This window comes from Leptonychotes weddellii, chromosome 3, assembly GCF_054177405.1.
Source record: "Leptonychotes weddellii isolate Sample4059 chromosome 3, ASM5417740v2, whole genome shotgun sequence".
NCBI classification, from domain to species: Eukaryota; Metazoa; Chordata; class Mammalia; order Carnivora; family Phocidae; genus Leptonychotes; species Leptonychotes weddellii.
In genome coordinates, this window is record NC_138371.1 from 63,954,955 (window position 1) to 63,981,812 (window position 26,858).

At 36.2% G+C, this 26,858-nt stretch overlaps 1 protein-coding gene and 1 long non-coding RNA gene across 3 annotated transcripts in view; both read right to left on the reverse strand.

Moving 5' to 3' along the window:
• The window catches only part of PSMD14 (proteasome 26S subunit, non-ATPase 14), a 104,406-nt gene extending 85,695 nt beyond the window's left edge, over positions 1 to 18,711 (reverse strand). Inside the window, exons 1-3 of one of the 2 annotated variants that reach the window (XM_006735939.3) lie at positions 18,397 to 18,711; positions 11,262 to 11,389; positions 8,921 to 8,972 (exon numbers count right to left, since the gene is read on the reverse strand). In XM_006735939.3, coding sequence (XP_006736002.1) covers positions 8,921 to 8,968 — 48 coding nt within the window. In that variant the 5' untranslated portion in view covers positions 8,969 to 8,972; positions 11,262 to 11,389; positions 18,397 to 18,711. Of the gene's footprint in view, positions 1 to 8,808; positions 8,868 to 8,920; positions 8,973 to 11,261; positions 11,390 to 18,396 lie in introns of those variants that run through there. The other variant, XM_081814321.1, reaches the window with a different exon arrangement.
• LOC145720539 (uncharacterized) lies at positions 1,589 to 8,690 on the reverse strand. The gene is made up of 2 exons (XR_014143580.1): positions 6,364 to 8,690; positions 1,589 to 6,151 (listed from the first exon to the last, which is right to left on the reverse strand). It is a non-coding gene; the product is annotated as an uncharacterized LOC145720539 (long non-coding RNA).
• Positions 18,712 to 26,858: the final 8,147 nt, after the last annotated feature.

Consider the following 26,858-nt stretch of genomic DNA (forward strand, 5'->3'; position numbering starts at 1 on the left):
GTTCTTCAGTCACATGAGGTAGGCACAATCCATGGACTCAACAGCTACATGTGGCCATTAAATTTAAATTAATAGAAGTTAAAATTAGGGGCCCCTGGGTGGCTCAGTTGTTAAGCGTCTGCCTTCGGCTCGGGTCATGGTCCCAGGGTCCTGGGATCGAGCCCCGCATCGGGCTCCCTGCTCAGCGGGAAACCTGCTTCTCCCTCTCCCACTCCCCCTGCTGTGTTCTCTCTCTGTCAAATAAATAAATAAAATCTTTAAAAAAAAAAAAAAAAGAAGTTAAAATTAAATAAAATTTAAAATTCAATTCTTCAGTTGTTCTACTCACATTTCAAGTGCTTAATAGCCAGCCACATATGGCTAGCGGCTACTGTGTTAGAGCCAATACAGAGTATTTCCGTCACTGTAGAAAGTTCTATTGGACAGTACTGCTGTAGAACTTGTAATACGTTTACTCAAGAGTTATGTACCCTTTAAAAAAAGTGTTATGTTTTTAGAATTAACATTAATGCTTTCATATTGTATCTCTCTCTACAACCTCAATTTTTCTCTTCATATGTTTAAGTCTAAGAATCTGGTTCATTTTAACTGCAATATAATATTCCATCATAACACATTTTTGCCACAAGTAGACATTTAAGTATTCTGCAATTTTTCAATACTGTAAACAATGTCATAATAAATGTCCTTAAACACGTGTCCTGATACACATGTGTAAGAATTTCTCTAAAGTGAATAAATGGAATTGCTGAGTCACAGAAATTAGGGCATTTTCAACTTTACTAGATACTGTCAAATTGATTTCCAAAGTGACTTCAACCATTTATATTCCACATGCAGTGTGTTCATTCAACATATATATTCAACATATATTTATGGTCTTCTATTTGCCAGGTAATGTTCTAAGCACTGAGATACAATCCTTAACCAATTCCCACACCCAGACTCCACACCCACACCCCACCTACATAAAAAGCTTACGTGAAAATTTCTGCTTTTCAAAATCTTCATTAACACTTATTAATACAACAGACTTTTGTTTAAAAAAAAATCTAATACTTGTTTTAATTTTCATTTCTCTGACATACACTGAAGTTGAGTATCTTTTCCTACGCTTGCTGGCAGTTGTTCTACGAACTGCCATTTCATGTTCTTTCTTCTCTGAGGCTGTCTTTTTTTGTCTTACTGATTTGTGGTTCTGCTAAATGTGCTGCAGATGAATATGTTACAAATATCTTCTCTCCTTCTATTGCTTATCTGTTAAGTTTGTTTTTATTGTCTTTGTTGGGACAAGAGTAATGTACTGAAGCAGTCAAATTAGCAATCTTGAGTTTTGCTTTCCTATTTTGAGGTCATACAAATTATCTTTTAAAAAATATGTTTTTGGGCTATCTTCTGTGTGTCTGACATATTTAATCCTTTTAAGAAACATCTAAGGTAGGTACTAATCTCATTTTAAAGATACGGTAATTGAAATTTTTATTGTGGTAAAATATAAATATAAACATAAAATTTATCATTTAACCATTTTTAAGTATACAGTTCTGTAGCATTAAGTACATTCACACATTCACATTTGCTGTGCAACAAATACGACTATCCATTTCCAGAATTTTTTGTCTTCCTAAATTGAAACCCTGTAACCATTAAACACTAACCCACTTCACTACTTCCCCCAACCTCTGGCAACAACCATTCTACTTTGCGTCTCCATGAATCTGACTACTCTAGTACTTCATGTAAGCGGAATCATTCAATATTTGTCCTTTTGTGACTGGCTCATTTCACTTATTATCATGTCTTCAAGGTTCATCCATGTTATATCAGATGTCAGGTTTTTCCTTCCTTTTTAAGGTTGAATAATATTCCATAGCATGTACATATCACATTTTGTTTATCCATTCATCTATCGCTATTACACAAGCTGCTTCTACCTTTTGGCTACTGTGAATAATGCTGCTATGAACACTGGTGTACAAATATCTGAATCCCAGCTTTCAATTCTGGGGGAATATACAATGACAGAAATAGAATTACTGCATTGTATGGTACTTTTATGCCTAATTTTTTGAGGAACCACCATACTGTTTTCCACAGAGGTTACATAATTTTACATTCCTACCAGCAATGTACAGGGCTCCAATTTCTCTACATCCTAATCAACAACTGTGATTTTCTTTTTTTTTAGATTTTGTTTATTTATTTGAGAGAGAGAGACAGAGCACAAGCAGGGGGAGAGGCAGAGGGAGAGGGATAAGCAGACTCCCCGCTGAGCAGGGAGCCCGACATGGGGCTCGATCCCAGGACCCTGGGATCATGACCTGAGCTGAAGGCAGATGCCTAACCATCTGAGCCACCCAGGTGCCCCAACAACTGTGATTTTCTAGTTTGGTTTTTTTTTTTTTTTTGAATAGCTATCCTAATTGGTGTGTCTTCCAAAATTATAAAGTTTGATTTTCATAGTCATGCCTTCAATCCATGTGCTATACATTTTTGTATATAAAATAAGGTAGGAATCTAGTATCAGTTTTCCCTCCATATAGAAAGCCACTTGTTCTAGCACCATTTAATGAACAGCTCAGCTCTCTCCTTCCTCACTAATTTTTAATACAATCTCTATCACAAATCAAGTTCCCATATATGCATGAGTCTATTCTGGGCTTTCTACTTGATTACACTGACCTATCTATATACCACTGTTATACTACTTGAATCATATAACATTAAAATTTATTTTGATATTTGGTAGAGCAAGTTTCTTTTTCCTTTCTAAGAATTTCTTTGCTATTCTTGGATTATTTTTTCATATATGAATTTTAGAATCAATTTTCTAATTCTATGAAAATTCCAGTTGATATTTTTACTGGAACTCCACTGAATTTATGATTAAATTGGAGAACTCACATGGGATACTAAGTAAGACTCCTCATCTATGAAAATGGTATTTCCTCATTTATTCCAGGCATTTTTTTTCCATTCCTATGTTAAGTAAATCCTTTCTATAAAACATCAGACCAAAACCCAAAAGACAAATAACTGAAAAAAACATTTCTACTCAAAGACCCAGGGAAACAGAAAAATGACTATTAGTTATGTATACAAAATCCACATACTGTAGGGATTTGGGAGTTATAACAAATAAAACAGAACACATCCAATTCAGGAAGTTTTTTTGTTTGTTTTTTTTTTAATCAAGCCACCTGAAATACTCCCTCAAAATATAGCTTACATCTCACCACTTTCAGAAAGCCTCCTCTATTCATTCATCTATAGTATTTCCCCCTTTTTTTGCATCTGGAAATCACTGACGTCTATATCAGAAAGATACAAACTGATAACGCAGGCAGCACAGGTCTGCATATGTGCTTAGTTTGGTCTACATCATGTTCCTGAAAACAAAAACCAGAGACCAAAACAATTAGACATTTCACACAAAAATCACAGAATCTGTGACTTGCAGGTATGTCATTCGCTCTCAGGAACCCAGCTAACAAAGATTCCATCTCCATGCTTTCTTGATTACCAGGGCAGGCAAATCATACTGATTTTTGAAGCTTCCACATAAAAGTGACCTATTAATTTCCAATTCACATTCCACTTGTCAAAGTAAAATCATGGTCAAGCTAACTTAAAAAATGATAGAGAAATAAAAGCCTGCTACGTGCCCAAAAGGTTATAAATCAGAAGTTATTTCATATAACTGATGACTCTGCCTTCAATCTCTTCCCTTCTATCTATTCTGCAAATTACCACTAGAATTACTTTACAAAAACACAGATTGCATCAAGGCACCTGGGTGGCTCAGTCAGTTAGGGTATCTTGGTTTCAGCTCAGGTCATGATCTCAGGATTGTGAGATCAAGCCTACGTTGGGCTCTGTGTGCTCAGTACAGAAACTGCTCAAGATCCTCTCTCCCTCCCCCTCTGCGACTCCCCCTGCACACGCATGCACTCTCTCTCCCTCACTCATATAAATAAATAAAATCTTTTTTTAAAAAAAAGGCACACAGATCGAATTATCTCATAACTCTGCTAAAAAAAAAATCATGAAACTATAATGCCTATGAAAAAAAAAAGTAAAAATCACTAGGAATGGCATTCAGTCCTTTCACAATCTACTCCAAATTCATTCACCAGCTTCTTTCCTTGTGATTTTCCCTTACATCACCTATTCGCCAACCCTTTAAATATGTCTTGCCATATATTCCAAAATTTAGCTCAATCATCTCCTCGATTCAGTCTTATTTACCTTTATCATGGAAAAAGAAACCCTACAACCACTATACTTTTAAATCACACTATTTATAATAAGCACTAGTATCCAAAGTAGTTAATATGTGCCAGGCACTTAAAACATAATTGGTGTGTTTATACTAGGACATAACATACTCTGCTTGCTTCTGCAGCAGCATATATACTAAAATCGGAACAATACAGAGTATAATGTTACATACCTAGGTTAAGTAACAATGTTCTTAGAAAATCAAAATACTAGCCTAACAAATTCAAATACAATACACGCCAACAGATGCTACTGACATTTCATTTAAGAATTCATTTACTTTTCTTCTTCTTTTTTTTAAGATTTATTCATACTGGAGAGAAAGAGCACGTGCACAGAGAGGAGCAGAGGGAGAGAATCCTCAAGCAGACTCCTTACTGAGCATGGAGCTGGAAGCGGGGCTCCATCTCTTGACCCATGAGATCTCCACCCATGAGATCACGACCTGAGCCGAAACCGAGTCGTACACTTAACAGACTGAGCCACCCAGGCGCCGTGAGAATTCATTTACTTTTAAGCTTACCTTAAAAGCTTACCTTGACTTAAACTAAAACCTTTAGAGACTGGAGACTATGACGGTGCTTTGGCTATGCCTATCTCTTGGGTTTTATCTTCACAGATTTTGGAAAGTTTAGTTGCCAAGACGTAAATTGGGATAGTTATAATCAAGTAGCCAAATTACAGCAGTAAATGCTTTTAATAAATCATCTCATGTCTTATAGTAATTTCAAGTTCATAAACACTTTAGCAAATAAAAAAATACATCTGAAATTTAAAGCTACCAGTTAACAAATTTTAATACTTCTAATAAAACATCTGTTTGTGGAGCGCCTGGGTGACTCAGTCAGTTAAGCATCTGCCTTCAGCTCAGGTCATGATCCCAGGGTCCTGGGATTGAGCCCCCACATCAGGCTCCCTGCTCAGTGGAGAGTCTGTTTCTCTCTCTCCCTGTGTGTGTGTGTGCTCTCTCTCTCAAATAAATAAATAAATCTTTTTAAAAAAAAATCTGTTTGTTTCTACTTCAAACTACTAATACATTTATACTGGGGATGCCTGGGTGGCTCAGTCAGTTAAGCATCTGCCTTTGGCTCAGGTCATGATCCCAGGGCCCTGGGATCGAGTCCCACATCAGGCTCCTTGACCAGAGGGGAGCCTGCTTTTCCCTCTGCCTGCTGCTTCCCCTGCTTGTGTTCGCTCTCTATCTCTGACAAATAAATAAAATCTTTAAAAAATATATTAAAGTCCAATGAAAAGGGAACCAAAGGCAGGCCAATAGATTGGGCAATTTGAGCAATTCCAAGAAAGTAATGGAAGAGGAAGCCAGTATGTAACCTCAGAAGAGTCGAAGGTAAGGAAGTATAATATAATCTGTGAGTATAAGCTATTATTTCAGGAATTCTAGAAATAAATAAAAGAAAGGCTTAGTGGCAGGGTAAGTGAAGTTTTGTTGTTTTTTGGATACAGACAAACATTTTTGTACACAGAGAAAGGGGTCAGTGCATATGAGCAAGGTTTCAAGAGAATATGGGATCAGAGAATAAGTGGAAAGATTAGTCATGGAGAAGAGAAAAATCACTTCGTTTCAGAGAAAGTTCAGAGTTGTTAGAATGAAGAACCCTGTTCTGTCTGTATTCTCATGTTTTCAAAGGACCATCTGCAAACTTACCAGCAAGTATCCTGCCCCATCTATAAGGAAATTCTGACTTTTCCATTAAATGGTAAGATAGTAACATTACCCATTTATTTTTGGAGGGATAAAACTGCTTATGTCTCCTTTTCCACTTTTACTGGCTGCTATGCATTACTGAATGGAAAGAGTAGCTTTTAACCCAAATATTTTTTACTTTATTAAAAATAAATAATAGGGCGCCTGGGTGGCTCAGTTGGTTGAGCGACTGCCTTCGGCTCAGGTCATGATCCTGGAGTCCCGGGATCGAGTCCCGCATCGGGCTCCCTGCTCAGCGGGGAGTCTGCTTCTCCCTCTGACCTTCCTCCTTCTCATGCTCTCTGTCTCTCATTCTCTCTCTCTCAAATAAATAAATAAAATCTTTAAAATAAATAAATAAATAAATAATAAACAACATTCTATTCCTGTATATTAAAAAATATACTTTACATTTGTTGCAAAATTACATCTTAAATCTAGAACAAAAGTAAAATAAAAAAAAATTTTGAAGATTTTTATTTATTTTTCGAGAGAGAGAGCACGAGCATGAGTTGGGGGAGGAGCAGAGGGATAGGGTCAAGCAGACTCTGCACTGAGCGCAGAGCCCGACACAGGGCTTGATCCCATGACCCTGAGACCATGACCTGAGCCAAAACCAAGAGTTGGATGCCTAACAAACTGAGCCACACAGTCACCCCAAGAGTAAAATAAAATTAAAAAAAAAATTAATCATTGAACACTAGTATTTGATAAAGGAGATATCACAGAAATAAGCACCCCACAAATTATCCCATTGAGAGTTTGTCATCTAATCGGGAAGATGAAACACATACTTGAAATAATAGATTCTCAAATAACATATTTTTAAGTTCAAATAAGAATAGAGGGCACATGAGGTGATTAAATTATCAGGAGCCAAGGAGAGGTTACTGAACCAAACTTAAGTTTTTCACTTACTACAAAGGTTTGCAGTGGTCACTGAGATATGATGTAGCTCAATTTGTGCTCAGTAAAACTATATTTCACATCCAGCAATTTCCCAGCATGGATTTCTAACATGGATATATAAATTTATTGCATCTAATGCTTAAGAAAAGGTACTTGGGCATTTAAATTTGCTGTAACTTCCTTTAAGAATTCTACTAAGGCAGGGGCGCCTGGGTGGCTCAGTCGCTAAGCATCTGCCTCCGGCTCAGGTCATGATCCTTGGGTCCTGGGATCGAGCCCCGCATCGGGCTCCCTGCTCGGCGGGCAGCCTGCTTCTCCCTCTCCCACTCCCCCTGCTTGCGTTCCCTCTCTAGCTATATCTCTCTCGGCCAAATAAATAACTAAAACCTTAAAAAAAAAAATTAAAAAAAAAGAATTCTACTAAGGCAGTATCATGGCCTATATTATGCAGGTAAATTTGCAGTACCTATGTTATCACCTCAGCTCACTTGTGACACTCTGATATGCTTTAACATTGTTATTGCTAATTTCAGAATAAATGAGGGAATTCTAGAAGGTATCTAGAATGCTTACAAAAGCATGGAAACAGCTTTGGAAGGGTCAAGTTTCGAGAGGCTTAGGCCTCTTTTTTTTTTTAAGACTTTATTTATAGGGAGAAAGAGAGAGCACGTGCACATGTGGGGTAGGGGCAGAGGCAGAGAGAATCTCAAGCAGACTCCGCACTCCACTCAGAGCCCGATGCACAGCTCAATCTCAAGACCCTGAGATCATGACCTCACCCAAAATTAAAAGCTGGACACTTAACCAACTGAGCCACCCAGGCGCCCCAAGGCTTAGGCCTCTTAAGAGAATGGATTACAGAGATCTTACAAAAATGAAGAATCATAAAAAAGTAGGCTGATAGTAAAGAACAGGAGTTAGTGCTGAAATAGTCAACACTAACAAAAGTAAAAATAACTGAAAAAAAAAAACGGAAAAATAATTGAAGTCTATAAAGGATGCAACACAGAATCACGAAATGATTCCAACTTTCTAAAAGGAAAAGGTTTATTAGTAGAAGCCATGAGACAGACCTACTTAAGGAATTCTTACGGAAGTGCCTCCACTTCCTAAAATACCACGAAATCCCCAACAAAACTGTTTCTTTCCCAAAATACAGACCACTTTAAATGAAGGAAGACAAACTGATTGACCGTGATATGAAAATGAGGGAAAGCTGGTAGCTAAAAAGGTTATAAAAGTAGGTTATAAAAATATTCCCAAAATTTAGTCATAAAACACTATGTTACATAAAAGTCTCAGGAAAGGAACAACACAGTTATCACTTTTGTGAATGGAGGACTGGAAAGATAATCAGTGTAGAACTCAAAAAAGGCAAAAATTTCTGCTTCACCTAAAGCAGAATATTCTAAGATCAAAAAAATCTATCTAGAGGCCATTTGCCCAATAGCAAGAAACAAGATAGATGATAATATTAAAACTGAAAAACAAATTTAATTTTAATAAGAATATAAAAAGACACCATACATACCAAATTTAGAGAAAAAAAGAGGTATTACATATTATTTCAGCCATGTATCATAACTACTAGAAGGAATTTACCAGTATTAAAACTGTACATACAAACATTCTATGGGTCAGTTTTCTGGATCTTGCCAAGAATATGCCATGTTTACTTTTTCATGTGTTACTTCTAAAGTCTATGTTGTAAACCCAGAAATAAGATATTTTGACTCCTTTTTTTTTTAATTAAAAGGCAAGTTTGAGAATCTTACATATCCCCAAATTTTAAATAAAAAAAATACAGAAAATTCTTATTCCTAGGAGAAAATTAAATTAAGATAATAGAAAATGTTCCCCACATGTTATTTAGTGTTGCAATACAACAACCAGCAATAAGGTAAGCTTCTTACCATAAGGTTATCTGTGAGATGATTTCCTTGGGAGTGATTTCTTTCTCTTTGGATAACTAGAGAAAGATGTGTAGTTTACAAACAAAGAAATACTGAAAGTCTATATACTAACCTGGCCCAGTCCAGGCATACCTCCTCCAAGTCTAAGAAGTCTGTCCATATTTCTAGAAAACAGAAACAAAGGAAAACGTTCCTAAGCACAAACGTGTTTACTCAATTGCTATCTATATAATTCACCTTCAGTCACTCAGTATGTCAAAAATATTGGTGGTAATTACAACACAACATCAGACTTCCTGTTAATTAACACCACATATTAATTCAAGAAGCTGTCTTCCATGCTAATTAACAGACCTTACTTTACTGCTTTGGTTTTGGGTTATCCCCGGTTTTAAAGACAAGCAATCTTAGCATACTTTCAAAACTTTGCTATCATTAAGTTAATTATATTTTCTCATTGTTATCTAATAAAGTACCTGAATGAGGAAAAAGTGCCTGAAATGCTTATCATATGTATGACTGAATTTCCTTCAATTTGTTCAGAGTGTACAAATAAAAATCCTCACTTTTAAATTAAATTTTAACATCCTCATTAGTAAGTTCTGTGCTAATTAACTTACAGCTTGTCAGTTATCATCAAAACTACATGTGAAAGACATTGTGAGCAGATTATGGATCTCTGAATTAGCATCAAAGGCTTTTTTAAAATGAACTCATTATACTAAAAGAAATATTATAAAGTAAACATTAAATGCATTAAGATAGTGTTCTAGAACCTACACAGGTATTTTGCCTTATTTCAGATGTTGTGAACATATATACCTTTTTCACTAAGGAAATTCAGCTATTCTTCCTAATGATAATTTTAGAGTTAATCAATACAAAGAAGATTAAAGTATCAATCTAATTTGTTTTTTATGTCTAGAATAACTATAGAAGACATTCTTATAAGCTTGAAAAAGTCAGAAGAAATCAAAGGAAAGAAATAACAAGGGTATCGATATGACCTCAACTACACAAAAAAGTGTAACCAAATTCTAAAAAGTTAATAGCAGTACAACTAAATACTTTAAGAGTGACAATGAAGCATTTCGTCTACTTGAAAATTGCTACTGTGCCTTAAAATTCCTTTTCTAATGTATGCTTTAGAAAATGGTATTACTACAATTTATATTCTAAATTAAATGCTAATGAATTAGTCATTTGTTCATATTCTTTTACTAGTTAGGACTGCTATACAAACTAAAAATTAATAATGTACTCATGATCATTACACTACAGCCTAATCACGTTTGTTGGATCCTGCTAACAATTTATTTCTGTATTTAACAATGCTAATATTGCAAACTTTATCCAAGTCCACGTAAGGAAAAATGCACAAATGACAAAGCCATGGAATCTTCACAAAGTGAAAACACTCCCACAACCACCACCTAGATAAAAAACAACATTATGGGCACCTACGAACACCTCTCATGCCCCCTTTCTGGTCCCTTCCACCATGCAAAGATAGAATTTCAACTTCTAATGGCATAGATTAGTTCTGCTGTTTTTGAATTTTATATAAACAACAATTTATAAATAACTTTATATCAACAAGTCTGTGAGATTCACAATGGATAAATTCATTTTAAAAAAAGAAAGACACATTAAGAAAACTTGTTAGTCCAGACAAAGTTTCTGCTTTATGACCTTAACACATTCTAACAGTAGCATTTACAAACAAAATCTCCATTAAATTCTCATTAAAATTCCTCAACTCAAATATACCATTCAATACATGGCATTTTTTTAAAGGCTTATAAACAGAGGGGCAAAACCTGACTAGTTTAAAATATTAAAGACATTTCTCTAGAATGTATTACCAAAGGAAAAAAAATTCTTTTGGACCATTTCAAGCTTATAAACTTAAAGAACAAATAGAAAAAAACTAACAACATACAGTATACTTTAGACATTATATATATTCCAGGCCGAAGTCGATTCCCAGCTGTGTTCAGTTTATCTATTCCCCCAGTGTTGTTTCTTATGACTTTACACAGACTCCAGATGCTGTGAATATACATGAGCAATGTGGGGAGCAGAGGGAAAGAAAATCTGGCAGGTCAAATTTGTGTTTTTAGTAAAATTAGATGTCTCAGCAAACAGGAAAAAATATTTAACAAACTAAAACATTTTAGATAACATAATGAGGTTTAATAAAAATACTAACATTTGGAAATGAAATATATCAATAAACGTTCTATATCACACTATTTTTTAAAAAAAGTTTATAGAAAGCAAATGAGAACAAAAGTGTTAGTTATCTAAATGACTTTCATGAGCTCTTAAATCTAGATATCTATCACATATTTATAATTTGATGTGTGTTTAAAAAATGATACATTTTCATAACATCTTTATATCATATCCTGAAAGAATAGGTGAAAGTTATATACATTCTTAATTCTCACCTGGTCAGTAACTACAACTCTTGAGGTGTTAAGCTTCAATTCGTTGAGTTTGACAAATTTCTTCTTAACTCAAGCTCTTGCTAATACTGGCAGGTATAACTTTTCCTAAGTATTTTTTTCTCTCTCTCCTAAAAAAAAGTAAATAAAATAAGATACAATTACTTTGAGAACTATGGAGGAAACTATGCCACAAACTTTAAATGAAACAAAATTCCTAAAAACAAAACAGAAATAAAAACTGATTTTAATCACCATTTCCAGAAGAATATGGAAAGAAATAGCATCCTAGGGAGCTATAGAGCAGAGGATTACCCCATACACAAATTCTGTTTTTAAGTTTCTTTTTTGAGCAGTTCTAATTATATGTAAGAATTGACATTTCATGACTTTTAGTCTTTCTAGAGGTGTTTCAAAGAACAAAGAGAAAATTTACTCATATTTTTAAAGAGAACATTCTATTGTGTAATTACCATATAGTTCCATTGCACATTATTACAAATCCATGATATATTATGGAATCTTAGTCATGTTATTGCCTATATTTGAAAGTTTGCTATTTCATTATCATAGGAATTAGTTCATCATTTTTTAGTCAGTTATTCCCAACTATGCCAAAGTAACAAGAAAATGAAAAGAGTAATTATTCAAAATGATGCAATAGTGAAATACATTATCGCTATTGCTTCATCCTTCAGTTTTTATTGTGCTGCCCAAAGCATTTCACCATCTTTCAAAAAGAAAAGACCAGAGACACAATCTTTGTAGTCTTTTTTTTAGCTTTCATTTGAACACAGTTGAAAATTCAGAATTTTTCATATTATATCCATAATGTCAAAGAGAGAAGAACAGAGGAAAAAAGTTCCCTAATGATTAGAGAATCATAAGGTGAATGTAAAGAAACCGGTAACAGCACTCTAGTCTCTAATGATTACAATAAAATTGACGGTATAAGCCAGGTTTCTTCGGCACTGTTGACATTCAGAACCAAATTTTTTGCTGTAGAGGACTGTCTTGTGCATTACAGGATGTTTGGCAGAATCCTTGGCCTTTACTCATTAGATGCTTGTAGCACCTACCCAGTCGTGATAATCAAAGGTGTCCCCAGACATTACCAAATGTCCCCTGGAAGGGCAAAATCACTCCCAGTTCAGAACCACTGATAGAAACAAAATTTCAGACTATACATCTTCAGATGACAATACCTTAGATTAATCTTCTCGAACTTAAGAACCAAGGAGTGCTGGAAACAGTTTGGGAGCTCTTCAAAAAATTCAACAAAGAATTACCATATGACCCAGCAATTCCATTCCTAGCTATATATCCGAAAGAATTAAAAATAGGTATTCAGGGCGCCTGGGTGGCTCAGTTGGTTAAGCGACTGCCTTCGGCTCAGGTCATGATCCTGGAGTCCCGGGATCGAATCCCACATCGGGCTCCCTGCTCAGCAGGGAGTCTGCTTCTCCCTCTGACCCTCCTCCCTCTCCTGCTCTCTGTCTCTCATTCTCTCTCTTTCAAATAAATAAATAAAATCTTAAAAAAAAAAAAAAAATAGGTATTCAAAACAAACACAGGTACATGCATGTTTAGAGCATCATTATTCACAACAGCCCAAAGATGGAAAAAGCCCAAATGCCCACCAAAAGGTGAAAGGATAAACAAATTCTAGTATGAATATACATACAATGGAACATATGGAATATCATTCAGCTATAAAAAGGAATGTAGTACTGATACATGTGAGAATGTGGATGAACCGCAGAGCATTATGCTATGTAAAAGAAGACATGCACAAAAGGTCACAAACCATATGATTACATTCATATTAAGTAACCCAAATACCTGAATCCTTAGAAAAAGAGTACAGATTAGTGACTGCCAGAGGTTACAGGGAAGGAGTAATATGGAGAAACTGCTTAATGGGTAAGGGATTTTACTTCAGAATGATGGAAATGTTTTGGAACTAGGTAGAGGTGGTAGTTGCACAACACCGTGAATCTACTAAACAGCAATGAACTGTTCCCTTTATTTTTTTCAAGACTTATTTATTTGAGAGCAAGAGAGAGACAGAGAGCAAGCACATGCACGCTCACGGGAGAGGGGCAAAGGAGAGGGAGAGACAATCTCAAGCCGACTTAAAGCACGGACGCTCAGTTTGACTTCATGACCCTGAGATCAGGACTTGAGCCAAAACCAAGAGTCGGATGCTTAACCAACTAAGTCACCCAGGGGCCCCTAAATATTCACTTTAAAATGGTTAATTTTGTTACCTGAATTTCACCACAAAAATTATTTGCTAAGTGGATCAACGAGCAAACAATATATTTCCAGGACTAAAAAACAAATAGGTTCTCATCCAGTTAGGTATTCCACAAGAAGGACTTCTTTACACACTATTTTACAACCAGAACTTGTTTTGCTGAAGAGATATGTGACATATTCTTTTATCTTCTACGATGTTGATGAAGTTCACATGTGGACAAAAGCTGAATTGTCCACAAAGATGAGCAAAAAGAAATAGATAATGTAGAAGTGAAAAAAATCACTGGACTGACTTTAACTGTTTATAAATCTAAAAGAAAAAAAAATGTTTTGCAAGCAGAGATGATAGCCATCATCTCCTCAACAAAATTATGATCTATGTTTTCAAAAGTACTGCAACTGGGAAATGAAAAAGTTCCAGAGATGGATGGTGGTGATGGTTGTACAACATGAGTGTACTTAAAGCCACTGAACTGTACCTCTAAAAATGGTTAAAATGGTAAATTTTATGTTATACATATTTTATATGCGGGTTAAGAGCTATGACTCTGCGGTACAAGTGCCAGGATTCAAATCCTGTGTCTGATACTTATTAGCTGTGTGTCCTTGGGTCAGTTACCTCCCTGAGACTGTTTCCTCATCTGCAAAATGGGGATACCTTACAGTTGTTTAGAAAATTAAAGAAGACAGTGGACATAAACAACATTTAACATAATGCTTAGTGTATAGGAGGTAAACAATGAGTGCTAGCTGCTATCAGCACCACCCTCCTTAGCAGGGCTACACTTCATACAACACAGATTCTTCTTCCTACACAGTTTGCCACTTGGTGAATTTCAAAACAGTAGGCACATTTCACAGTACTAAATGAATTATATTGGAGAGGAGGGACTTGCATTTTGCAGGATTTAGCAAAAGGGTTAATAAAATTAAAGTGGTTACACTATAATATGAAAGACAATTCTTAGAAATAAAAGCCATACATAACACCTATAGATCTAAAGCAAGCTTTTACACCTATCAGAAAACAGAGGACTCAAGAGCTTATCATGAAATGATTAACCTTACTTAAAACATTATCAGATAGGGGCATCAGGGTGGCTCAGTAGGTTAAGTGTCTGCCTTTGGCTCAGGTCATGATCCCAGAGTCTCACACGGGGCTCCCTGCTCAGCAGGGGAGTATGCTTCTCCCTCTGCCCTTTCCCCTGTTTGTGCTCTCTCTCTCAAGTAAACAAATAAAATCTTTAAAAAAATTATCAGATAATATGAATAAAGTGTTTAGCTGTAACTAACATATCATACATAGAATAATCTTTAGTATCCTAATTGGTAAAGAGTACAAAATAAGCATTGGTATTTTCAAAAGGTTCTACATCGGGGCGCCTGGGTGGCTCAGTCGTTAAGCGGCTGCCTTCGGCTCAGGTCGTGGTCCCAGGGTCCTGGGATCAAGCCCCGCATCAGGCTCCCTGCTCGGCGGAGAGCCTGCTTCTCCCTCTCCCTCTCTCTGCTGCTCTGCCTACTTGTGCTCTCTCTCTCTGTGTTAAACAAATAAATAAAAATCTTTAAAAAAAAAAAAAGGTTGCACATCAAAAAATTGATGATCTTCCACTTTTTCATCTCCCTGCTGAGTTAATAGCTGATGAGAACCTGATACAGTTAAATTGTGTTCATGTTGGAACTAAAATAAATCAATTCTCAAATATTTACAGAAAATGTACAGAAACAAGAATAACTTTAAAAAACAGATTCTTCAAAATTAACTTAATCTGGACTTGGAATGTGGCAATTTTTTTTTTTTAACTTTTCAACCTTTCACAAGGGACACTGTTGTCCCAGTAATTCATAACATTCAAACAAAATCATGAAGCTCTTAGCTGTTCGAGTTTATCATTGTTTTTCTTAGTTCATTTTGTACTCCTCAACCCATGCTGCAGTTTAGTTACATACTACTTCTCAGATTGATGCTAAATCCTTTCTTTACTCCAGATCTCATTGTATTTCTAATTCCTCTACTTTCTGATTTGTGGAAAGTAATTAGGAACTTCTTTGACTTTCTTAAGGGCTTTCTTCAATGGAAGAAATAGAAAGAGTCAACATTAAACTTAATTATATAAATATGACTTTGAAAGCAAGATTTTTCCAGTTTAGAACAGTGAAGATGGAACTACCACAATATCTTTTTTTGTGCTGTTTCCTAATTACAGCATTCAATTAAACATTTATTAAGTACAAGGTTCCCCCTCTATCCAAAAGCAGAATGTTCCTTTTAAAACTTTCCTAAGTGGAGAGGCGCCTGGGTGGCTCAGCCGTTTAGCGTCTGCCTTCGGCTCAAGTCATGATCCCAGAGTCCTGGGATCGAGCCCCACATCGGGCTCCCTGCTCTGCGGGGAGCCTGCTTCTCCCTCTCCCACTCCCCCTGCTTGTGTTCCCTCTCTCGCTGTGTCTCTTTCTGTCAAATAAACAAATAAAATCTTAAAAAAACTTTCCTAAGTGGAAATGGCATAAATCAAAGAAACAATTAACATTTTGTAAAAGCGAAAATCCTCTTCGGATTTCTTTCTGTTAGCAAAAAAACGGGTATAATGCAGGCCTTCTGTAAAAGTGAAGTGGGGTAAAGCTAACTTTCAGACAGTAGGAGAAACCTGTACTACCTCGTACATAAGGTGATATAGAAACAGAGCCACTAAGAAACTCAAGTGACTTTCACTGAAAGAATTTATAGTCTATTTGGGGAGGCATGATATAAACCTATGAAAAATACATAAAGTGAAAGGAAGCAGTGTAGAGCCAGAAAGGCTGTGAAGGCAATCAGACCTCAATCGCAATCCAAGCTTCAAAACCTACTCTCCAGGTGCGCCTGGGTCGCTCAGTCAGTTAAGCGTCTGACTTCAGCTCAGGTCATGATCTTGGGGTGCTGGGATCAAGCCCTCCATCGGGCTCCTCACTCAGTGGGGAGTCTGCTTCTCTCTCTCCCTCTGCGCCCCACCCACCCCTTTCGTGCTCTCTCTCTCTCAAATACAGTCTTCAAAAAACAAGCAAACCTACTCTCTGTATGATCTGGAAAAAGTTACCTTCCTCTAGAATCTAGATTTCATCTATAAAATGAGGACAATACCTACCTTGCAAGTCAGTGGTAAGATAAAATACAAAGCACCTAACACAGTGCCTGGAACATTTACAAGGTACTCAGTAACTGCTGTTACTGTTATTGTTATCATCATCTTAGAACCAGAAGCTATTATTTAATCCATCTCTCATTTTACAGGTGGAGATGCCAAAATATCACAAAGCAGGATATGAATGTCAAATGAGTGCAACAAACTGGGTATGTGACAAGTTCATGAGTAATAAATGCCATGAATATTCAGGTAAGACTTTCAGAAGTGGACACTGAATTATGAAATGAACACTGCTATAAAATGAAAAGCAAAAACACAATTGCCTCTCGTTCCTGATATTCAAACATGGGTTCTAAACCTACATACTAAACACAAGGTTTACATGACAAGCATAAAAATAAAATAAACCCATGACGGAGAGGTTAAAATGCAGCTTTACAATTAGAATAGCAAAATATTATTTACCAAGCACCTTGGGGAGGGCGGGAATAATACCCCAAAGTCAACAGGTGAGGCTTCATTGAAAGATGACTTCAAAATTTTCTTCTGTGGGCCAGAAGTAATTTTGTTTTGGGACAAATTCAAGACAATATTCAGGCCTTTCACTAAGTATCACTTCACTAAACACAACTGTAGTTAATTCTGAACTACTATATCTTAATCTCTCCAAATGTACAGTTATTCATTAAATTTAAATTTATTTAAAACCTATAAACTTTAAATGAGCCAGTTGCTAGACTTACATGACAAAACAAGGAAACCACCACTGTCTTAATCATCTCCACCAAAACTGTATTCAGTTCTTTTTTGTTCTTTCAACATTATCAGTGACTCTCTTCTGGCTTTCCACATAATAAACAACTTAGCAGCACTAAAAACATATTTTTGTGAGCAATAAAAAAAATAATTTTCACCCTAAAACTGCATTTCTATGATAATTTTTAAGGCTTCTTGCCTGCCTTTCCCATGAATCTTTATCAACTTTCAGTTACCATTTTTAATTTCCAGAATTTTTCATTCGGTCGCCAGATTTATATTCGAACTCTTTCGAAAAGTTTACATTTTTTCTTCTTTTGACAGACACAAAGTAAGTCCCCAGGAAAAAATAAGTTCCAAGAGGTAACACAGAGTAGCAGATTACTACTTTATTGAAAACAGGAAATGTTATCTATTCACAACTACTCAATTAGGACAAACTGAAAGTAAGTTAAATGGCACAGCAGAAAAACCACACTTTGTTTTGAAGAGTTTCAAGGTTAAAAACCAGTGCATCTCTGGGGTTTCTGTTTGGTTTTTAAAGGGAATTGAAATCCTAACACTAAGAGAAAAAGGGTCAAGGCCCATGAGAAGGACAAGTGATAAAACAAGCATGCCTTCAATGGGAAAGTTAATTTTATTCTCTCTCCCTTGTTTCCTCTGCCAGCTTTGAAGTTTTTCAACACGGGAGTAACTATCAACAGACACACACAAACGGAGGCCACACACAAGGGTTTTCCTGGTATCGGGAGAAGAGGGTTCCCAAGATGTGTTTCATTCAGCGAAGCAGAAACGCCTGGAAGAGAAGACCACTTCCAGGCCTAACTTACAAGAGACCCGAGTAACCGGCGAGGAGGACGCAGAAGCCTGAGCTCCTCCCTCAGGGCCCAGGCCTCCCGTGGCAACTCGGCTGGGCAACGTGACTCAGGAAAGCACGGGGCTGGCGGCGGCCTAGCGCGGCTGCCTCCGCGGACCTCCGGGGCCTGCCTTCCCTGTCTTACCTGAAAGCCGGAGGGGTCGGGAAGCCGCGGTCCGGGCTCTCGTCTCCCACCAGCGCTGACGCGAAGACGGCGGAGGCGGCAGCTGCGGCGGCGGCGGCTCAGACTCCACGGGGCTCTGGCTCCGCGAACCGGCGATGAATCAGCCCGATTCCATTCAAAAGAGTCGCCCGGGCCTCCGCCGCGAAGCACTTCCGGGTTCACTGCTCCGCTTCGGCTTCCGTTCCCCCCGACGGCCAATTGGAGACGGCTCGGGACTCCGGCGGGCGTCCCGGGAGGAGAGCGCCAGACGGTGGGCGCGGGCCGCCCCGCTTCTCCAGTCTAGGCTGGGAGGGCCGGACGGAAGTTAGCGCCGGGGCCGCTCCCGCCCCTCCGACATCCTCCCTTTTCTCCCCCCACCTTTTTCTCCCCTCCTCTGCGAATCCAGGCCGCGGTCGAGATCTGGAACGCCGGCTTACTGGACGCTGGAGGTGACGGGCTAGGAAATGCAACTGCGGGCTTGGAGAAACCAGAACCCCGTTCGTTTGGGTGTTCACCGCGGTCCTTGAACTCAAAAACTGAAAGGTTCGTTTGAACTCAACTTGATCGTCAGAGAAGCAGAAGAGAAAAGGAAGAGGTGTAAAAAGAGGGGAAATAGGTCAGAGGTTCTCTTCCAGAGCGCAGTCTACCCACCTCCTTGTCTTCTCCGCTTTCCAGGAATTGGATTTCAAGGAAAACCAACGTTTCCCAAATGTTAAAACCACCCACTTTAAGCCCAATTTAACTTACAGGGCTTAAAAAGAATCATTACGTTTCTCCAAATAATTAGCAGCAACAACGTTTTACCCATTATCTGTTCTGTGCTAGGTTTTCAGAGAGCAAACCCACGCAAGAGATAACTGATTATCCGGATGCCTGGATGGCTCAGTCAGTTAGGTGTCTGCCTTCGGCTCCCGGGGTCCTGGAATCGAGTCCCGCATCGGGCTCTTTGCTCAGCGGGGGGCCTGCTTCTCCCTCTGCCTGCCGCTCTCCGTGCTTGTTCTCTCTCTCTCTCTCTTTCTCTGATAAGGAAATAAACAAAATCTTAAAAAAAAAAAATGACTGATGGTCGACAAATTTATATCATATTTAGTTACAGGCTCTGTTTATATTATATTTAGTTACAGGCTCTGTTTAGTTACACCAAGTCCTTCTCACTTTGTCAAATATGTTCCAAATAATAAGCATCTTTAAAGCATTCCTAAATCAAGAATGGTGATGAATCTTCTGGATGGAGGGGAAGGAGGAATTACAGCATCTGAATTCAAAGCTATTTGAGTGGGCGTAATTACAAAAAATTTCCCTCTTAAAGATACTCCATTTCTACCTTAAAAAAAAGTAATAATAATACATTGGTTCTACCTAAAAAAAAAGTAATAATAATACAGTGGTTATTTTAACCACAGGTAATACTGTATTTGGATCAGCATCTTTATGTGTCTACCCCAACCTGTGCCTTTTCTGTTTGCTTTTTTTTTTTGGTGAATGAACCCATCCTTCAGCTAGTTTCCCTAATCAGACCTGAGAGTAGACATATTCTCTCCTATTCATCTAGTCCTACCTACCTCCCACTTAATCACCCTATAAATCATTGTCTAATCTGTAAAAGAGCTTTTCTAATCCACCACTCACCTTTCTCCATTCCCTCTTCTCCAACCTTAACTCAAGCCTTCCTCACTTTTTTCCTAGAATGCTGCAATAATCTTAATCCCCCTGCCTCCAGTTTGTCCCCCTTAAATCCATTCTCCTTTATGAGCAAAGATTTTTTTCAGCTACACGAATACAGTCATGCCCCTTCTTTTTTTTTTTTTTTAAGATTTTGTTTATTTATTTTGAGAGAGAGAGAGAATGAGAGAGAGAGAGCACATGAGAGAGGGGAGGGTCAGAGGGAGAAGCAAGACTCCCTGCTGAGCAGGGAGCCCAATGCGGGACTTGATCCAGGGACTCCAGGATCATGACCTGAGCCGAAGGCAGTCGCTTAACCAACTGAGCCACCCAGGCGCCCAGTCATGCCCCTTCTTTGCTAAAAATTTCACCAGCGACTCCTCCTAACAATTAATACAAAGGTCAAAAATCTCTTAACTTTGTTTAGAACATCCTTGCTTCCAGCCACACTAAAGTATTTAGCTAGGGAATGAGATGTCCATAGAAACTTTGAAAAACGGAGACATTTCTGGGGGGTCTAGAAGGTAATACACATGCTTAGGGACATTTGCATACCTAGCTAGGCCTGTGCAAATGCTCAGGAAGGAACTGAGAAGGCCCCAAGCTCTCACCTCTGTCTGACCTTGAGGCTCTACAAGAGCAAGAAATAAAAACTAATACAGAGGTGTAAACTCGCTGCCTGAGTGTTGAAGGCCTGTCCCAATGCACATACTAAGACCCTCAGCAAAGACTAGGAAAATCGTGGCTAAAATGATTTAAGGAAATCTCTGTCCAGTCATCAGATGACTGCTAAGCTAACTAAGCAAAGACTTCAGTGGTCACACACAACAAAGAATATAGACTTAAGGAACACATTCAAAAAGTCACTAAACCAACATCCACTATAACAAACAGAAACAACAAAAACCCTGGGGAGGGAGCAGAACCTGATTTCCAGAATTACCACATTATATTATTTGAAATGTCCAGTTTTCAAAATAAAAAAAAAATTTTTAAAGTTCAATACATGCAAAGAAAAAACAACATATGGCCCATACATAGCAGAAAAAGCAATTAATAGAAACTGTACCTGAGGAAGCCCATATGTTGAACTTACTACATAAAGACTTTATATAAGATATTTTAAATATATTCACAGAACTAAAGGAAACCATGTCTAAAGAACTGGAGGAAAGAATGAGGAGAATGTTTCACCAGATAGATAAAATCAATAGAGAGAAATTACAAAAAACAACAAGAATTCTAGAGTTGAAAAGTATAACTGAAGTGAAAATTCATTAGAGGGGCTCAATAGCAGATTTGAGGAGAAAGAATCAGCAAATTCCAATACAGATTAGTTGAGATGATCAAGTTTGGGGAACAAATAGAAAAGAAAATAAAGAAACATGAATCACAGAATTCTGTGGAACACAATCAGGCATACCAACATATGTATAATGGGAGTCTTAGAAAGAGACGAGAAAGAGAAAGGGGCAGAAATATTTGAAGAAATAATAGTCAAAAACTTCCCAAATTTGTTGAAAAACATCAATTTACACATCCAAGAATATTAATAAATTCCAAATTGAATAAACTCAAAGAAATCCATACCTAGACACATTATAATCAATCTGTTGAAAGCCAAAGGCAAGGAGAGAATCTTGAAAGTGTCAGAAGAAAAGCCGCTCATCACATAATTATCAATAAAATTTACAACCAAGGCTATGGAAGCAGAAAGCACTGGCATGACATTTTCAAAATACTGAAGGAAAAAACCATCAACCAAAAATTCTATATCCAGAGAAACTATCCTTCAAAAATGAAGGAGAAATTAATATATTTCCAAAATATATGTCTAAACAAAAATAGAATTCATCACAGGAAATCTACAAGAGATACTAAGGGGAGTCCTTCAGGTTGAAATAAAAGGACACTAGACAATAACGCAAATCCACACGAAGAAATAGAGGACACTTGTGAAGATAACTGCATAAATAAATATAAAAGACAGTATAAATATATTTTTATTTGTAATTCATTTTTTTTTTCTATTTGACCTAAAAGACACTGCATAAACAATAATAATAATTCTGTGTTGGCATATTGTGTGTAAAGATGTAATTTGTATCACAATAACAGCACAAAGGAGAAGGGAGGGAATGAAGCTATAGAGTAGTAAAGTTTTTGTATACTATTAAATTTAAGTTGGTATTAATCTGAACTACATTGTTATAACTCTGGAATTATAATCCCTGGAGCAACTACTAAGAAAATAATCAAAAGATATATAGTAAAAGAATGACAAGGTAATTCAAATGGTACACTAGAAAATATGTATTTAACTGAAAAGGCAGCAGTAATGAAGGAATAGAACAACAGTAAGCAACAACAAAGGACGTAAAGAAAATAAATAGCAAAATGTCAGGTGTAAATACTACCTTATCAGTAATTACATTAAATATAAATGGATTAAACATTCTGATTAAAAGACAAAGATCTGCAGAATGGGTTAAAAAAAAAAGATACAACTATCTACAGTCCACAAGAGACACACTTTAGATTCAAAGACACAAAAAATATTGAAACTAAAAAGATGAAAAACATATATATAATGCGAACAGTAACTAAAATAGTACAAGCACTTTGAACATTGTTCTGCTATTTTTATTTTTATTTTTATTTTGTTCTGCTATTTTTTAAATAAAATTAAAAAATACAACCACCATTTGACCTAGCCACTACACTGTATATATTTACCAAAAATAAATCAAAACATATGTCCACACCAAGATTTGAATGTGATAGTTTATAGCAGTTTTATTAATCATAGCTCTAAACTGGAAATAATCCAAATGTTTCCCAACTGGTAAATGGATAAAGTGTGATATGTCCTTGCAATGCAGTAATACTCAGCAATAAAAAGGAAACTAATGATATGTGCAACAACATTGATTACCTTCAAAAACATCATGCTGAGGAAAAGAAGTGAGACACAAAAGAGTACATGCTATGTAACATCATTTTAATGAAACTCTAAACAAATGAAATCAAATATATAGTGACAGAAAGTAGATCAGTGGTTATCTTGGGGACTTGAAGTGGAGTTAGGTAGAAGAACTGATTGCATGGAGGAAAAGAACTTTTTAGGTTGTTAGAAATGTTCTATATTTTTTTGTGTTGTGGGGCTTTGTCAAAACTCATCAAACAGTACACTTAAAATGAGTACATTTTATTGTATATTATTTATACTATCATAAAGTTTATTTAAAAGAAGAAAAAATCCTCAAATTTGTTATTGTATCTCTTTCCTTGGTTATACCAAGGTATTTTGTAGTTAAAGCATGTTGTTTTATGCCTCAGAATATTCAAACCTATTATTTCTTCTCTCTGAAATGTCCTTCCTCCTATCTGCTATCCCCACAGTCCACCCCATCTTTTTGGAGAGTGGTTGGTTAATACTAGTCATGAATCTTACCCTACAATCCTACTCTATAATCTCTTTTTTTACTTGTCTGCCTTTCCATCTAAACTTTAAATTTCTTCAGAGCAGAGAACATGGTCTGGCCATAAATTGGTACTAAAAATTATTGTTGGCTGTTGAAGTATTACTTGTCCAAGTACTTTGCTTCCTGACTATACTCAAAAGGATCAGAAACATTTTAAATCCAGATATGGCCCCTCTTGAAACAATCAATTCTTCAAAAATTAACAACCAAATTTATGGAATTTAAATGGCCACATATCTGATACAAGTACTACATGCCTATGATTAAAGCATTCATTGTTTGTATTAGTCCCAATGTGGCTTTGGAGAACACTACAGTGCACAGAATTGTGAAATGTTTGATATGTTTCCCAAAATGATAAATTGCCAAAAGCTCACATTATTAAATATGTAATGTACATTGTATCAGAGAGAAACTTTCCTGCTCATTTGGTATCTTCGGAACCTGAAAGGTTTGTTAAATGAATGAATAACTCTGCCTAGTAGTGGTAATACATAGCTGTTCAAAATGCATCATCCTTATTATAAAAATTTCCTCCTATCCGTAAAGAGCACTATGTACATATACATATAACTCCTTTCATATACAAAGTCTGACCATGTGTCTAATAAGAAGTTGTAACAGTAAATTTTCAGATAACCCAGCTTTACAATTATGAATATCAGACAAGGGCTGTTGCCATTTGAATTTCAAAGAAATGTTTGGAAAAAATTTAAGAAACATTGTTTTCTGTGCAAAATTTAAGATCCATTTTAATTGTTATACCTAATTATAGTTTTTGAATTATGCAGCTTTTGAGTATTATAAATAAATTTAGATCTAACGCAAGAAAAAGGAAAAATAGGAAAATATTTACTCTTTAAAGTACAGTGAATTAATTTAATGTATAAGGCCAATAAAATAATTGTTACTTCTGCCAGATGGTATTTTACATTTTGATAAAAAGATATATTCTTAATCATATATGTCAAGGAAAAGCAACCATATGTTGTTAAACACTTCCAATTTGTCATTTAATTTAAAAGGCACTACTGATGTTGCCATAAATTTTTTTGGTGATGTGGCCTAAGTATCCTTGGTGTCAATAAAATTTAATCTTCCCAAGTAATTTCCATATTTTTCTTTGACTGTTTGAGTGAATAATTCAACAAAGAATTTTCTTAGCATCTATGAAGAAAGTACACCATAAAGGGGATAAATCAGAATCCAGAGTCTATATTCAAGATACTACTGGGTAAAAAGCATAACCTTTGTTTTCAAGAAACCTCTAAAATTTAATTTACTGTATTTAGCAAAATAAATAAAATAAAAGGAATAACTCAAATGATTCCAAATTGATGTGCCCTCAGTTTAGAAACCCAATATAGTTTTACAGAAAAAAAAGATAGTGATTATTTATATTACAAAATAATTTTGCACATTACAAAAGGGTTTCTAATGAAAGACACTTTACAGAAGACAGAGAAAATAGATTCAATCTCTAATGGAAAAAGAAAATAGATATTAGATGATTATTAAAGGTTTGTATACCTTTGTTTCCTCTGTCTCTTTGAAAAGGGAATTTGTTGGTCCCTCTTGCCATTTTCCACCCATTTCTTTTTTCACTCTACAGGACTTTATGTATGATTTTTTTCAGGCTTAAAGTTTGAATTATTGGGGCGCCTGAGTGGCTCAGTCAGTTAGGCGTCCAACTCTTGATTTCAGGTCAGATCCTGGTCTTGGGGGCATAGGATCAAGCCCTGCATCAGGTTCCATGCTTAGCAAGAAGTCTGCTTCTCTCTCTCTCCTCCCCCCCTCCCTCTTGCTCTCTCCCTCCCCTCTCTTCTTGCCCCTCCCCCCATAAAATAAATAAATAAATCTTTTTAAAAAATAAAGTTTTCATTACTATGTACATTCTGAAGACTTGCAAATTTCTAATATCTGTGTCTGTCTCTTCTTCAGGTTTTTCATTGTTGTGTGGCTATATTATTATTTATCCATTCTCCAGCTGATGAACATTTGGGTTGTTTCCAGTTTTTTGTTATTACAAACAATACTGCTATAAATATTCTATGTTTTCCATGTCTATTTGACCAAGAGATTCTCAACGATATATACTTAGAAGTAAAACGGCTGGGTTCTAAGGCATGCATGTTGTCAGTTTCAATAGATAATACCAAATTGTATTTCAATATAATCTTCAAACTTTCTCATCACTTTACATTATCACCAACATATAATTTTGTTAGACTTCTTAATTTTTGCCAACCCTAATGGGAAAAAAATGATATATTGTCTTGCTTTAATTTGCATGTTCCTGATCGCTCATAGGTTGGACATCTTTCATATGTTTGTTGGCCATTTACATTTTCTCTTTTCTGAAATGTCAATTCATGACTTTGGCACATTCTTTACTATGGTTTTATGTGTCCTTTTTTGCATACTTTCAAACTCTTAATTTTGCACTTCAGTAAAATGAAACCTGAAGAGGATACATCACATGGGAAAGGTCATGTTGTTAGTAGCAGAGTCAAAATTCATAGTAACCAATGATTTTTTTTTTTTTTGGTGGAAAAGCAACTCATGTGCAACTAATGTCATTTCCTTCTATGTCATAATTTTATTTTTCTAAAGTGGAAAGAAATATAATATTAAATTTCCATGACACTTTAGATTGCATTCTATACTATGGATTGCATTTGATCACCTCCTTTCTGAGCCAGGCAGATATATGGGCTTAGCAGTCCACTGAGATTGGCATGCTGCTCCAGGGATGCTACACCCAATAGTGAACATTAAGAAGTCATAGGTTTGTCCATTATATTTGTAAATAACACAGGAAATTTATTAACAACTGTCTTGGAAACTCAAATTTGGGGGATAGAGTGAGGGAAGTATGTTGCGTGATAAAGACCCACCGAGGAGACTGATCTTTTTATTCACTGTGATCTATCTACTCATTATCTAAAGTGATTGAGAGTCAAAATCAAAATGCAGTGTATTTCTTCTTGTTTATAATGAGTTCGACAGCACACAAGATAATTTTAGATAGTCTATGGACATTTTTCACATTAATAGATATATACTTACCTTGATGAATACTAGAAAAATATATTAAAGGCATATTGGATCTGTGATTTAATGGCTATTATTGCTTAAGACAACACGCAATTTCTTTTTTTTAAATTTTTTATTGTTATGTTAATCACCATACATTACATCATTAGTTTTTGATGTAGTGTTCCATGATTCATTGTTCGTGTATAACACCCAGTGCTCCATGCAGAACGTGCCCTCTTTAATACCCATTACCAGGCT